At 35.7% G+C, this 16,646-nt stretch overlaps 2 protein-coding genes across 2 annotated transcripts; both read left to right on the top strand.

Moving 5' to 3' along the window:
* Positions 1–3,537: 3,537 nt before the first annotated feature.
* Positions 3,538–8,723, top strand: LOC115967212 (protein BOBBER 1-like). The gene is made up of 4 exons (XM_031086270.1): positions 3,538–4,187; positions 7,656–7,947; positions 8,067–8,115; positions 8,548–8,723. Exons 1-4 carry the CDS (start codon positions 3,712–3,714, stop codon positions 8,721–8,723), a joined length of 993 nt encoding a protein of 330 aa, XP_030942130.1. The 5' UTR covers positions 3,538–3,711.
* A 1,390-nt stretch (positions 8,724–10,113) lies between these two features.
* On the top strand, positions 10,114–16,366 carry LOC115967721 (double-stranded RNA-binding protein 1-like). Its single transcript, XM_031086853.1, has 5 exons — positions 10,114–10,355; positions 11,629–11,864; positions 12,013–12,229; positions 14,988–15,164; positions 15,974–16,366. The coding sequence occupies exons 1-5, from the start codon at positions 10,316–10,318 to the stop codon at positions 16,258–16,260; spliced, it is 957 nt and encodes a 318-aa protein (XP_030942713.1). The 5' UTR covers positions 10,114–10,315; the 3' UTR covers positions 16,261–16,366.
* The last annotated feature ends 280 nt before the right edge of the window (positions 16,367–16,646 follow it).

Genomic DNA, 16,646 nt, shown 5'->3' with positions numbered 1-16,646 from the left:
TCATCACTGATAAACTCTTCAAAATTTCTTGATCCAAATAGGTTTAACCCAATCCCTCAAGAGCCAAAAATCAAATTCATCTCTGGAAGCTTGAGTAGCATAACAAAGAATTTCATTGAAAGCTAATAACTTGCAATTGAACATTTCCATGTAGCATATGTCGGGTTTGCATGGCAACTCGATTCATTCCCTAAGCTTCACACTTGATATGTTTATTGTTGTTATATCTTTATCACTTTCTTCAATACTTTATGCTATTCAATTCAAAGCCCCATTACAACCAATATCAAAACAAGTTATGGAATAACTAGGAAAGATTACATGTAAAGAACAGCTCAATTGCCTCCAAGCAGCATTTTCATTTACTTCATCATCATTACTATCACACATATATGACACTCAAACATATTCTTAGGCAAACTGCCTTGTACTTCTGGAAGGACGCATCATATACTAGTGAATAGTAGCTCTTTGAACTCATTAGTCATTTAACCAGTGCTATTATTATAGACATGGATATCATTGCCAAATATAGATTTGGGAAGTATTAGCCCATCATAGGCATCTTCAATATCAACAATTGTGCAACAAGAGTGTTGTAATATTTTACTGTCAAATTGCCATTATTTACATTAAAAGCAAAGTATTCAAACCTTGAATTTTATTTTCAATGATGAATACCTACTTAGATATTTGTATATCATTAAATTATGGACATTGACAAAGTTTGAATCACGAATCATTCTAAACCAACTTTTGCAAACCCTTTGGATAAGGCTTTCATCAAATGGTCTTACTAATATTTCAAAGACGACATCTTGATCCAAACAACAATAGGTGAGAATTTGATTTCTTTTCCATGCTCAGCTCCACCCCTAAAGTTTTCTTAAAAACTGCAAATTGGGCACACATTAAAAAATATGTGTTACACACACCAAAAGAAGAAGAAGAAGAAGAAATTAGTACGTCCATAAAAACACATTGTCAAATAAACTTTATTCTATCCTCCCTTTGATTGGATCATAAAATCCATTTATTATTTGGATAAGCTTAATTTGCTGTTTGCGTACTATAAAAAAGGAAAGGGAAAAGGGGTTTCCTTTTGGTGTGGGCTTGCTAAAATAAGCTCAAAAAGCCCAGAACACTTGCATTTTTCTGGGGCAAAATTTGCTGGATAGTAACTTTTTAGGAAAATTTTAGGTAAATAGCATGCGTTTGAAGTTATTTAGTAATGTAGACTGATTTTGAAACTCGAGGTCCGATAGTATAAGTTTGACATGGAATTTAAAAAATTAAAAAAAAAAAAAAAAAAACACATGGAACTCGAGTTCCGAGCCAGTAAAATGTAATGATTAGTAAGGTGGACAGAAGGTACAAGAAGTATTAGACTTTGGAAATATAAAAGCTAAAACATTGGAATATGCCATCACATGGGGTAAGTGGTGGGACTTTGGAGTGGAGCTTCTTGGAAGCTTTGTGAATAGCTTTTTGGAATAGTATTTTGTTTTTTTGTTTTTTAAGTGGAACTCGAGTTTACCAAACTAGAGTTCCAAATGGTTTTTTTTTTTTTTTTTTAATCCATATTAGATGACTACTAATTAGAACTCTAGTTAGCTAAACTCAATTTTGGGTTGAAACTCGAGTTCCAAAAACAGCCTACATAACTAAATAATTTCAAACACATACTATTCACCTAAAATTTTCCTAAAAAGTTACTATTTGGCAAATTTTTTTGATTTTTCTGCGTTTGCAAAATGCATGCTAGTGTAATTTATACACACACTTGTTAGTGATGCCATTTGGGCAAGGTTTCTTATAACCTCATTCCCATAAATTGTACATTATTGTATTATTGACTATTTAGTGTAATCTATCAACACTTGTTAGCCTTCTAAATATAAGATGTGCTTGTAAATTTTCTAGAGGATGGGGCTTGGAAACTCTAGAAAACAAGTAAAGCAAAGATGTGCTTGTAAATTTAATAAATCTCTTTATTAAATTACGTTTTTCATATATATATATACACACACATTACTATATATTGTTATTGAATACAAAATACATTATATGTTTTATTACATAAAACTTATAAAAATAGAAATTATTTTTAAATGACACGCACTATTTAATTTACAATTTTACATTATATTTTTATATAAAATAATTATATTACATTTTTTCACACACATCATGAGGGTTTGCAACTAAACTACAAAGTTACTTAAACTACAAAGTGAAATCCAAAATTCTCTCTTACACACCTCTATCCAAATGAATCATAAAAGAACTAAGAGCAAGCTTAATAACGTTATTATTAGTTCCAACAAACATGTCTATTGATAAAAGTGAACTTGGAAAAATGTGGAAGAGAGGATGCATCTATTGATCCTTATTCTTTAAGTTTAACCACATTGCTCCTCAACTCTTGGCTATTCACATTGTATATAAATAACTTGTGGCAATGTACTATCATGATTTTTACTGGACAGGACTTGTCACTTTGGTATATTGCAAGAGGTAAGAAATAATTACTGATGATGAAACTCTTCAAAAATGCTTGACCCAAATAGGTTTAACCCAATCCCTCAAGAGTCAAAAATCAAATTCATCTCTGGAAATTTGAGTAGCATAATAAAAAAGACTATAACTAACTTTTTGAATCCTCTTAACAAATAGGGACAATTTAATTTGCTCTTAATCTCAATTTAGTTGTGTTTTTTTTTTTCTTATTAAAAAAGTGGGATTATTATTTTAAAAAAACATTTATTTATGATTTAAAAAAAAATAAAACTCACATTTTAGGTAATTGTACACAAGTGAGCTTCCAAGAAACTTCCTATTGACTACTTTTTTAGTTTTTCCCATTTTTCAGCTTCCTAAATAAACAAATATTAACAATTTTTTAGAATATTATAAGATTAAAATGTATATAAATAATAAAATATAAAAAATAAAAACTGAAATTTATTTATATAAAAAAGCTAGATGACAACGTGGAGTTGAGGAGGGCTGGCCCGGCTGGGGGCTAACAAGTTAACATAAAAAGCTGAACTATAACTTCCCTTTCAAATACCAGTCAGGCAAATCACAAAACTAAAAAATAATATTACAAAAAACAAAATTAAGCACAGTAAAAAGTTGAACCAGGCAGAAAATAGCCACAACAAGAATTAATTAGAAAGAAAAAAGTTGCAGAGCATGAAACGCACAGAAAAACTGAAGAAGAAGAAAAAGTAGACTGCTGTGATGAGATGCGTTTCTTCAGGTGACCGGTGCTGTGACAAGATGGGTTGATCGGGTTTGATTTCAATACCGGCTGGAATTGGTATACCGGCCGAAACTCACCGAAATCGACCGGAACGGTCCGGAATCAACCGGAATTCAACCCGAGGTAGAACAACGGGGTGCTTTGTGCCGGTGAAGTGACGGGTACGAAATTTTCTGGCCGGAAACGGAATCAATAACAATGTGTTTCACGATTCCACCAAAAAAAAAAAAAAAAGCTTTTTCCTTCTTTTGTGAAAGTAGGACCCAACTCTTCCGGTTTTCCAAAAAAGAATGCTAGCTATTCACATTGAGAAAGAACTTGGAAACCAAAAAAGAAGAAGAAGAGAGAAATCCAAAAAAGAGACAACCAGTTTTTGCTGCTTTGCTGTTTGAGTTTTGGCCGGCGCATGTGTATTACCTCAATTTGGTCTGTGTGTTGCAACCATGGCTCCTTCCTTTGCTCCATCCTCATCAACCCCAAAATTGACGTATGAATATGAGGTTTTCGTTAGTTTTCGTGGGGCAGATAGCCGCACAGGATTCACCAGCCATCTCTTTGCCGCTTTAGACCGCAAAACGATTCATGCCTATAAAGATGACATAAACCTCCCTAGAGGGGAAAAGATTGGGCCTGAGCTGTTAAAGGCAATTGAGACATCAAGGATTGCAGTTGTGGTGTTCTCAAAAAAGTATGCTACTTCAGGTTGGTGCTTGGATGAGTTGGTGAAGATCATGGAATGCAAAAGGGTGTTCAATCAAAGGGTGCTCCCTATTTTCTACCATGTGTCTCAACCCGAGGTGCTAGAACAGAAGGGGAATTTTGCCGAGCTCCCAAATGGCGCTGAAGACAAGAGGAACAGTTGGAGAGCTGCACTGACAGAGGCCGCAAACTTGGCAGGCTTGCATTTGGAACCAAATCGGTAAATATTATATCTACATTTGATTTTTTTTTTTTTTTTTCTTATTAAGAAAAAAACTCTTGAAAACCGAAACAGTTAGGCCCTACTTTCACAAAAGAAGGAAAAAGCATTCCCTTTCCTTTTCTTTTTCTTTTCTTTTTCGTGGAATCATAAATGGAACTAGCCTCTTCAAATTTCTCTCTTGTTTATGGAACAACAAAACAAATGGGTAGTGGAAAACTAGAAAACTAGACCCAATCCTTCGTGTTTTCATGATGCCAATTTCCGATTATCTTCCTTCATCATAAACTACACGCACTGGTTTTTACCTCCATTAGGTCTTTGTGTTTGCAATCATGACTCCTTCCTGTGCTCCATCCTCATCGACCTCAGCATTGAGGTATGATGTCTTCGTCAGTTTTTGTGGGGAAGATACCCACACAAGCTTTACCTGCCATCTCTTTGCCGCTTTAGATCGTAAAAAGATTTGTGCGTGTAGTAGAGGGGAATTTAATCGGACCGAACTGATGAAGGCAATTGAGACATCAAGGATGGCAGTTGTGGTGTTCTCGAAAAGCTATGCCACTTCAGATCGGTGCCTAGATGAGCTGGCAAAAGTCATGGAATGCAATAGGGTGCTAAATCACAGGGTGTTTCCTATTTTCTATGACGTGTCTCCATCAAAGGTGCGAGAACAAAAGGGAAATTTTGAAGAGGCTGCAAACTTGGCAGGCTTTGATTTGAAAGCAAATCGGTAATATAATATGTACATATATGATTTTTTTTAATAGATATCTATAGTCTATGATATATAAAAAGCTAAATTTATTTGATTTTTGTTTGTCATAATAATATTGTGTTATATATGCTTTTAAGACTTCACAATTTATACTTGTATAATGTTGAACTCTTTCGTGACAAATTTATAATAAATGACTATTAATAAGATTCAAAATGAATTATAATAAATGTCTATTAATAACTACCATAATTATTAAATTTCATATTTAGACAAAAATAAAATAAAATATTCTAAAAACTATATCATGTAAAACTTTCTCGTGAATTGCATGGATTCCTAATTAGTAATATGCTTTTGGTTAACCTTTTGAAATTATGTCTCATTAGTTTTGGAGGCCTCATAATTTTTCACATTATTATTTTAATATATATATATATATATGTATGTATATTAAATTTCAATTCTATCATATATTTTTAAACATAGAATATATAGTTTCATATAGGGTTGTCCATGAGTTAGGTCGGATCAGGTTTGGGCTCAACTTGCACCAAACCCAAGCTGATCGGGTGGAAGATATCTCAACATGTCACCAACCGAAGAGATTGATCGGATCGGGCCTTCAATTGGTGGTAATCAGTTTGGTCTACGTCATAGTGGCAAAAATTGGCTAAAAAAATCAAAGAGATTTCGCTGGATTTGATAAGGTCTTGCCAGATTTGGCAAATCTCACTATAAAACTCCTGTTCAATTGTTCGCTTCTAGTTTTTCGGGTTTTGGGGGAAGGGATCTGCAATTAACTCCCCAGAGTAGTCAAGTCAAGTGGAGGTTGGCTCGGGTTTGGTCGGTTTTTCGGGTGGTTGGATAGCCTTAGTTTCGTATACAAAAATAATAATAAAAAATTCCCAATGCAAGAATTTATAGTTTTATATACAAACAAAATCATAACAAATACCTATTAATACTATCATAATTATCATATTTCATATTTGGACAAGATTACTTACTAGTTTTGTTACTTTTGTACAATTTTAAGTACAAATTCATTATTAACAATTATCATTCTCTATTTTTTTTTATTACCAAATTGTTTTTTTCTTTTCTTTTTTGAGGAAACTTACCAAATTGGTAAAATGGCATCACAGGATGAGTCTCTCTCAAGATTATAGGTGTTGTTAGCACCAAACCATAGGCTTCTGTAGAACCAATGTTCCTCCTTAGTGGGTGCTTGGGTGGGAATTGTTTCTCTTCATGTGGCATTGTAGGAAGGAGAAGGCTTTGCTTGATTATGTATAAGTTGGAGTGTGGTGTGTTGGTATAAAGATATTGGCAGCAAGGTAGTGATGGATGATTTTGAGCAAAAATGGTCTCCTATTGTAGCAGAAGATGGACAAATTGCAAAGAGAAGAACAGTGTTGCGTGAAGGCTCATAAAAATATTGGAGATTTATATGTGATGGTTGGTTAATTTCTAGTCCTATAGGCATCCATGAATTGCCTAAGCTAGAATTGCCATGGGCTTAGGACCTACGTACAGTTCACGAGCTCACAAGGATATATAGTGAGAAATAAAGATCCCTTGATTGTATTCTTGATGGTGACGAGGTCAAATGACTTATCTTGAAAGAGTTCAGTGTAGGGTGCAATATGCAAACGTGTTTGTGGTTCCATGTAGAAACAGAGATGGTAGCTTGGCTCCCTTTCTGGAAAAATGAATTCAATCTCTCAATAAGAAGCTTTACTTAGAATCACATTGACATAGTGGTAAACTTGGGAGTTGATAACACTTAGCGTTCCACTAGATTTTACGGAGTCCCTAAAACTAGCAACTAAGAAAATCCTAGGCGTTGCTATTAACCTCGGTCAACAATAAATCCCTCATGGGTTTGAATCGGAGATTTTAACGAAATTACAATGGCAAGGGGACAAGCAAGGGTGGATATGGATTGATTGGAAAGATAACTAGAATAGTTTGTAGACATTCTAGAGTGGTGTGGATTCAGAGACTTAGGTGTTATAGGGCTGCCTTTTATCTGATGTAACAATAGATTGGATGGTCATAGAGTATGGGTTTGGATAGAGGGGTTGCGATTGGGGACGGGGTGCTTTGATTTCTATCGGTACAAGTTCACCACTTAGATAACACGTACTGCTTCTAATCACAAATTGTTGTGAATGTATTTGGATGATGAGAATGCTCGGTTTTATAGTAGTTGATTTCCGTTTCAATTCAAAGTCAATATTTTTTAGTTTTATGTTTTTACTATTTATATTGTAAACATCCATATTTTCAAATTGATAATTTTTTTTTTAATTTTTAATTTATCAAGAGTTTTCTATAATTTGATATTATCAAATTTTAATACAAACATATTACCTTTGTATGTATATTAAATTTTAATTAAAATATAATTTAATTTGCTATTTTACATAAAAAGTAAAAACACTACCAAGAAAATAAATATACTTAAATGTATTGAATATTTAATTAATTGGGTTTTCATAATATATTAAGAAATTTTAAAACTACAATCAAATCATTTTTTTTTTAAATAGTTATTATCTATAGCTGTTACTTTGAATTAGTTCGTTCATTGCCATGGAAATACTGTTAATCAATTAAATTTCAATTAATAACCAATAAGATCATTCTATTTTCATGGCTCATTTCCTCTTATTGTATGATCTGTTGGTTCACTAACTTCTATTCTTATAAAAATATGACTGTGGTTACACTTCCAATTGCAGCCCAGAGTCAGAGTTTATAGAGGAAATCGTTGAGAACATTTTGAAAATACTAAAGGAGGAATCATCTACCTCTCCATCCCTTCGTCAGAATGATGCTCCTGGTCAACACTCTTCAGCTACCATCCCGCACAATGATGCCTCATCTGGCCTTCATCTGGAGAACTACTCCTGGACACAGACCCATGAAGAGGTCACTTTAAATGTCACTGGAACTAAATCAAGTTCTGTTGTACGCGAGATAAAAAAGAGCCATCTGAAAGTTGGACTCAAGGGCCAGCCTCCAATAATTGATGTAAGTCTGCTTGTAGGCTTGTTTTTTAGGTGTTAAAACTTGTGTACAACATATTGTCTCTTTATTCCTAATATTGGACTGTTTTTTTGCCTTGGCTCATGTACTTAAACTACTTATAGGGGGAGCTTTTTCGGCCTGTCAAGCCTGATGATTGTTCCTGGAGGATAGGTATGTTATAATATGAATACCTGCATGACCTGATGGAACTTTACATTTGTTTTTTTATACTCAAAAAAAATTAGAAGCTGATTAGATGCATGGATGCAAAAAATTAGAGGAAATTTCTGACTAATTCACGCAAAGTATGCGTGTACAATACTCATATCAATTTGCCAATGTGATCTAGGTCAATTGGCTTTTCATTCCCTTGTAAGAGCTAGGTAAAGGTTGAGTTTGCGGGTTCAAGACCAACTGGGTGCATGTGTAACTTACCAATAAAAAAAATTGTCAATTATGGGTAAATTGTTTGCATGTGTGCATGTGTGAGTGTCTGTACACGGTTTGGGTGTGTGATGTTCTAGCTTTTTTTTTGTCAAGATCCATCAATAAAGTTTCTGAGTTGCTCATTATATATGTACCAATAAATTTGCCATTTTACAGAGGATCAGAGTGCCATCTCTATTCTTTTAACCCAGCACAAAATGGAGTCGTGGAAATCTATTGTGAAAGGTGATCCTGAAATCGATACTCAGAAGGTCGAACCTGAGTCCAGCAAACTATCAGACCCGGATCCAGAAACAAGGCAGACTGTTGAAAAGATGAGGGTAAATCATTGATGCTGTATTTTATGCTTTACACTTTGGTTGCCAATTTTTACCATCTTGCCCATCCTCTCCATGTTGCTTGCAGTAATATCCCCATGGTTTTTTTCATATTGAGGTTCTGGATTATTTTTTAGGGCCGCATTCATAAATGTAGCTCTAGTCTCTCTTGTTCATAGTGAAGATCTAAGGTTTTTTTCCCCCAAGTTTCTGTCTAAGTCTTCTGTTTGCTCTCTCTCTCTCTCTCTCTCTCCCTCTCAGTGTGTTCTCAGAATCTAGCTAGCATATAAGAGAGAGCCTGTGTTCTGTTGCTGCTTTAGATCTTGCTTTGACATTCTTTATCTCTACTTTTTGTCCATCATCAGCAAATGTTCTGGTTCATGTTTTTGTGTTTTGCTATGAATAATTGGTTAATGACCTGAGTTTCTTGCATTTAATGTACAATTTAAATCTCAAAGTTCTCCCTTTTTTAAAACTGCCAAAAAACTGCCAAAAATTGTCAAAAAAAAACTGTTGTTACTATCAAAAGCTGCCAAAAAAATTGTTGTTAACGGGTGTTAACAGCAATCTCCTTTTTTTCCTTCGCTTCCTGAAACATTTCTATCCTCCTCTGTCTGTCTTACTCTGTTTTTTCATCTGTCCTTTTCTGTCACCTTGATCAGTGTTTACATTTACCGGGTTTTTTTTTTTTTTTTGGGAATTGTTTTTTGGCCATTGATATCGTTCCTAAGTCAGAGGGGCCAGTGCAACAGCAAATAGCGATTCTCTCTTTTATTAGCTGAAGAAAGATAGGTTCATGGAAAAGGCGAGCAGGGGATCACAATTGGTTAGCCTGACGTTAAAAGAACTTGTAATTCTTGAGTATGATTGTATAATTGGTGTTTGGTCAGAGAGGAATTGTCCTCTTAATTGGTGTTTGGTTAGATATGCAACACTTCTGTCTTTTATTGTTACTACAAGAAAAATGCCTATTAGTGACCAAGAATTTTTGACAAACTCCAAAAAGCCCTCTCAAAAAGTCTTATTTGTGATGGCAAAATAAAGTTCTTGCAAACACTTGGTAAAATGTGAAATATTTGTGACCAACAAGAAAAGCTGTCGCAATTATGTGTTATAGCCGTCACAAATACTAATATTTTGGAGGAAAATTTTCCCTCCATATTATTTGCAAGGAACAATTAAAAATCTCTCGCAAAAAGTGTATTATTTTCCTTCCATGTTAGCTGCAAAAGTCGCTTTGACATCATTGGTGCCAGATGGAGACAAAGAGGCTAGTCTTCTGTTTCTTGTGGCCACTTATATAACTTCTTGTATCCTTAGGAATTAATTATTCTAGTGCATCTCTGTTCGCTCTCTCTGTGGGTTGTGTCTGTGTTATTCTTTCCAATTTTTTTTATCTTGGTTTTTCAATTTTTCAGGATAATTCTGGTCTCTACAAAAACCTTCTACAAGAGTTGGTTCAAAAATTGGTTCAAAAAGAAGGATTTTCTCTACCGGTTTATGATACAAATAGATCTGGTGAAGGACGTGAAGCAATTTTTGTTTCAACTGTGGAGATACGGGAGGTTTTTAAAGGACATGAAGCAAGGACCAAAAAGCAGGCGGAGATGAATGCAGCAAAGATTGCTTACACTACTCTGAAAGAGCGTAAGTTTATTTTTCTTTCAACACTATTAGTTTCAGGATTGGTGTTAACCTTGAGTAAACCTTTTTCCTTCTAATGCTTCTGTTTAAACATAGATGTTGGATCCTATATGAACATCAGAGACACATAGATATCAAATTGACATGGAGTAGTTCCTCTTATAAACTTAAATCTTAGGACATGTAATTCTTCTATAGCACCAGGTTGATTCACACTTGGTTGTTGATTTATAAGATGGAAGAGTGTCTTTAGATGGTAATTGCATAATGTATGTAATTATTATTTTAACCATGGACCTCTTTTAGTAAGCACCTCATAAATCTACGAGTATAAAGCCACTTAGTGGATATTTATTTAATGCACATTGTTTTGTTAAAAAAGTAATACTCATCTTTGTAAAGTATAATACCTAGTTATTGTTTATATACGGGATTACATATATATATGAAATTGAGTGGGAATTGTATGTATGAATTGCTCAATCTTGTTCTCTCATTATTTGGGCTGGCTTGGGTTTTTCTAGATACTAATTTTTAATGCGTGAAGTTAGAGTGGTAGATTGTGTAATACCTGATGGGTTCACATGCTTTATATGATTGCATCTTTACCTGTATGTTGGAACTTATAATGGAATGGAATATTTGAAGGGGTGGAGTGATCCTTGTGTGACTTTTTTGTGCTCTTTGTTTGCCTAGATTGCTAGTTCCTCACTTCTCTACTGATTACCTATGTGTGTTTTTTTTATTGGTAAATTACGCACACACCCAATGGGTCTTAAATGTTCTCCATCCCATTATTATTGGAGCAGGAAGTGTCAGTTGAGGTGTAGCTCAATGACATTATGGGCCCGTTTGGTACATATGTTTAAACAACAGTTTTCAATTTTTTTAGAAATACGTGTCGGTGAAAAAGTATGTGAAAATACGTGTAATGTTGTCTAAAAACTGAAAACATATGTTTAAACACATGTACCAAACGGGCCCTATATTTCTTCTTTTTCTAAGTTGTTCCTCTCTTGTCTACTCCTTGACACTTGTGTACTTGGCTGGAACCCCCTCAGTCTCTTTTTAAATTGATTTTTTCTTTATAAAAAATGATGATGATGATAATAATAATAATAATAATAATGATGATGATGATGATGATGATGATGATGATGTGCTACCTTAGCTTCGTCCATGGTTACTGATGTTTCTTACATTGATCTTATGTTTTGAACATGTTATTCTTGGTTTCACGGCATGTTATTGTATCAATTTCTTTCGTGAGTCATAGATATGCAGCATTTTTACAAGAACCAGCTGCAAAACTATGCTCAAAAGAGAAATCTCCGTCTACCTGTGTACTCTTGTGAACGTGAAGGCCCTCCTCATGCCAGTCACTTCAGGTGTAAGGTCACAGTTGATGGACAGACCTATGAGAGCCCAGAATTCTTTTCCACATCGAAGGATGCTGAACGTGCAGCTGCAAAAGTCGCTTTGACATCATTGGTGCCAGATGGAGCTAAAGAGGCTAGTCTTCTGTTTCCTGTGGCCATTTATATAACTTCTTGTATCCTTAGGAATTAATTATTCTAGCGCATCTCTATTCGCTCCCTCTGTGGGTTGTGTCTGTGTTATTCTTTCCAATTTTTTTAATCTTGGTTTTTCAATTTTTCAGGATAATTCTGGTCTCTACAAAAACATTCTACAAGAGTTGGTTCAAAAAGAAGGGTTTTCTCTACCAGTTTATGATACAAATAGATCTGGTGAAGGACATGAAGCAATTTTTGTTTCGACTGTGGAGATACGGGAGGTTTTTAAAGGACATGAAGCAAGGACCAAAAAGCAGGCGGAGATGAATGCAGCAAAGATTGCTTACACTACTCTGAAAGAGCGTAAGTTTATTTTTCTTTCAACACTATTAGTTTCAGGATTGGTGTTAACCTTGAGTAAACCTTTTTCCGTCTAATGCTTCTGTTTAAACATAGATGTTGGATCCTATATGAACATCAGAGACACATAAATATCAAATTGACATGGAGTAGTTCCTCTTATAAACTTAAATCTTAGGACATGTAATTCTTCTATAGCAATAGGTAGATTCACACTTGGTTGTTGATTTATAAAATGGAAGAGTGTCTTTAGAAGGTAATTGCATAATGTATGTAATTATTATTTTAATCATGGACCTCTTTTAGTAAGCACCTCATAAATTTACGGGTACAAAGCCACTCAGTGGATATTTATTTAATGCACATTGTTTTGTTTTTTTCTTTTTCTTTTTGAGAAAGAACTTATGAAGTTTCATTAACGTAAATGAGTTACATCCAACTGTAAAAACTGAACAATATAGGATGGAACATCCTCCATCCAAACTTGAAAATCTGGTATGCATAAAGCATGTTTGGCCAGATTATGAGCTACACTATTGCCATTTCTCTTAACATGAGAATACAATACTCTTCTAAACTTTGTTCCATACTCTTTCACATCTTCTACCAGCAGACCCCACAGCAATAAGTTCTGTTCTTGTGCCTTCAACGCTTGAATTATATTCAAAGCATCACCTTCAAGAACAATATTTTGGAAGCCCAGCTCGTGTGCAAAGGACAGAGCCTTCAATGCAACCGAAGCTTCCGTATCTTCTGCCTTGAACGGTTGATTAAATTTTTCTGCACAAGTAGCCAAAACAGCACCCTTCGAGTCTCGAATCATTACTCCCACACCAGACAGCCTTGAGGATTCGGCATTTGCTCCATCAAAGTTCACTTTTACAAATCCGATTGGCGGAGCCGTCCATCTATTTCCCCCACTGCCGTTTCTCCCCACTTGTACCTCTGAAGCTTGCAAATCAGCTCGGTATTGCACCAGTCTTATCCGTGACTGTGCTGCAACGTGATGAAGCGGGCTGGACTGTAAGTTTAACCAAGCTTTGTTCCTCTGGTTCCATACACCCCATGCCATAAAAGCTAAAAGTTCCAGGGATTTACCTTCATCTACCATCCATAGCAGCAGCTCCTTAACAGTTACAAAGCCAACTTCATACCGAAATCCCCACATTCTTTGGTCTGACCACACCACATCCAGTTCCGGGCACAACCATAATGCGTGAATCGGGTCTTCTACTGCATGTTTACACCTCTCACACGTTGGGTCCTCTAGGATCTTTCTTCGCATCAATGCCTGTTTGGTTGGCAAAGCGTTACGGCAAGCCCTCCAAAGAAAATTTTTAACCTTTGGGGGGGCTCGCATCTGCCATATTTTCTTCCACAGCCGCTTCTCACAGATTGGTGGTGCTTGCGGATTTGAGTCCATCTCCGCCTCCTCTTTAAGAAATCTATACCCGGACTAACAAGATTAATTTCCTGATGGAGTATGAGGCCAATATAGAGTATCCTCTGCTGCATTACGGCTGAGTGGGATTTTCTTTATTAAGTCAGCATCTTCAGTCACAAATAGCCCATCCACCAACTCTTCATTCCACTTTCTTGTGATTGGATCAAAGAGAGTAGCTACTGTATGATCTTCAAAGCTCTCCAAGGGACAAATTGGCAGCTGAGTTGGGTGTTTTCTTGGCAGCCAACATTGCTGCCAAATGTTTATTTTTTCCCCATTCCCTATCCTCCATAAAGCCCCTCTTTGAATGATGTCTCTACCTCTAAGGATACTTTTCCAAGCATATGACCCCATCCTTGAATCGGTAGCCTCCATAATTGTTGAATTTGGGAAGAAACGAGCCTTAAAAACTTTGTAAAAAAGTGATGATTTATCATGCAATAGCCGCCAAGCTTGCTTTGCCAAGAGTGAGTCATTGAACATAGCAAGATCTTGAAAGCCCATACCTCCAATAGTTTTCGATTTCGTCATTTCCTCCCATTTAACCCAATGGATTTTCCTTCGGTCACCTCTTTGGCCTCGCCAAAATTTCTTGATTAGAGACTCAATATCATTGCACAAACCCAATGGTAATTTGAAACACCCCATAGTGTAGGTAGGGATGGCTTGTATGACTGCCTTTAAGAGTACTTCTCTCCCCGCTTGCGAAAGCAATTTAGCTTCCCACCCTTAAAGCTTTCGCCATACCTTCTCCTTTATGTAGTTAAAACTTTCTTTTTTACCTTTGCCAACCAAGGAGGGCAGCCCAAGGTATTTTTCATAGTGCAAGATTTCGGGGACTCCAATGGCCACCTTGATTCCATGCTTCTCCTCCTCTGGTACAGACTTACTAAAGAACAGTGAGGTTTTACTTCTATTCATTTTTTGCGCCGAGGCTTCCTCATACTCCTTTAGTATATTCAAAACCTTCCCACACTCCTCCATTGTTGCCCTGCAAAAAATCAAACTATCATCTGCAAAGAGCAGATGCGTTAGTTTTGGACCCCTCCCAAGAGTTTTAATTTTCATAAACAAACATCCGTTGGTAAATTAATCCTAGAGTGTATGCTCTATTTATGAAAAAATAAATAAATAATCCTAGAGTTTATGCTCTAATTTCAGCTTTTAGAGGGACATTCTAAGCATAACCATATTATAGAAAAACAAGGGGAAAAGAAATAAAAATGGAAGGTGTGCATTAGGTACAACCATGCAACGTTGCATTTGCAGGAATATGGTCAATAATAGTACTTTTTAAACATTGTGCCTTCCTCTCAGGTAAGTCAGGTCAGGGCCCCTTGATTGTATCTCCTGCGCACAAAGGAAAAGAAACTCCTGAGATCTCATCTTCTAGCTTGCAACCAAATGTCACTGCTGATCTGCAACAGCTTGTTGGAGCTACCATGAATTTGAACCTATGCACCATTGCTGAAAGGCAAGCTGGGGAGGACAGAGGTGAGGTTTCAAAAAGCCCTTAGCATTTTATTTTTGAAATCCATATTGCTATTTTGTTAGACTATCATTCTCTACTTAAGATTTGGTTTTTGATTTTTATAATTTTCCCACTTTTTCACTTGCCAGGTTCATACTTTTTGTTTAGGCTAAAATGCACTTTAAGTTTGGGGTCACTTCTAAATCGGTCCATTGGCTTTCAAACTTTACAAGCTGCACACTTGACTATTAGAATGTGTCCCTTATGCTATGGGCAGCCACATTTTCACCGTTTACCCACTTAAGAATGACTTTGTTTTCTATTTTTCTGTCCAAAACAATGTCATTTTTGAGTGGGTTAACTGCAAGTTTCTAGCAGATGTTAATGAAAGGGGCAAAAAGGGTGTATAAATGGTGTTTTAACCATTTGATTATGCTTCTTATATGCATGCAATTGCCTTTTGTGGGACTAACCTCCTCTTACACATAACTAGATCTAAAAGGACATTAATTGGAGTATTTGAAGGTTTAAATATTCTCAAATTCTCACCAAATCTATGACATAATTTGCATAAATAAAAGACCATGCCATATTGAAATGTTGACTCATTACAACTATAGAATTTTTCAAGCGCGCTATATATGTGTGCATTTGTGGGCAAAATTCATTAGAGTTGCATGTATCTTTCTCAGATTGGTAGGTAAATGATTTCCATGTTGGCACTGACCTGTAAGACATTAATGGTATTTATGTCTCTAAGAGCCTTCTCATTTGGACCTGATTACAGTGAGTACCGAAGTCAGCCTTAATTAGCCCTCCATTTTATCTTCAGGACCTGATACCATTATAACATGTAACGGAGGTTCTTCGGTGGACGCTTCATATGGCTATGCACCAGATACACTCTTCTCTACCCCTTGCAAGTCTGAAAATGGCCTATCTTCACATTCTTCAACTAATTTGGTTATGGACTCAAGTCTTGTGCCACCAGCTGAAACAATTATCTCATCTTGTAAAAGAATATTTGTTCACCCGCGCCTGCCAAGCATGACAATTCCTAAGGGCTACACTATATTGCCCAAGAGTGATGACAAATGGGTTGCTTTCTCCCCTAATTGAGATAGCAGGCTGACCAGTTTTGTTTCTAATGACCATTTAGTGATATTTATGAGCTCACAATTGTACATGTACATTTATAAACACTAGAAGGTTGCCTGCGCGTTGCGCGGATAATGCTGTAAGCTTTTATGTAAAATGGTTTTGGAAATTTTTGTACATATATTATAGCATAAATAATATATATTTTCATTGCTAAAATCACCTAAAATTATAGGAGAAACTTCAGAGCATATAGACATATTTTGTTGCCTACCATCAGTTGATCATAAAACAATTAATTGCAAGCATACATTATGCATAATTGCATATCAAACTCCTTGAACCTATCCCTTGTCATACGAAATGTCTAACGAAGGCGTTGATCTTATGAAGCATTTTCAATAATA

The sequence above is a fragment of the Quercus lobata genome, chromosome 11 (genome assembly GCF_001633185.2).
Source record: "Quercus lobata isolate SW786 chromosome 11, ValleyOak3.0 Primary Assembly, whole genome shotgun sequence".
Classification (NCBI taxonomy): domain Eukaryota; kingdom Viridiplantae; phylum Streptophyta; class Magnoliopsida; order Fagales; family Fagaceae; genus Quercus; species Quercus lobata.
Note: the sequence above shows the minus strand (reverse complement) of the source record. Positions and strands in the feature narration are given on the sequence as shown.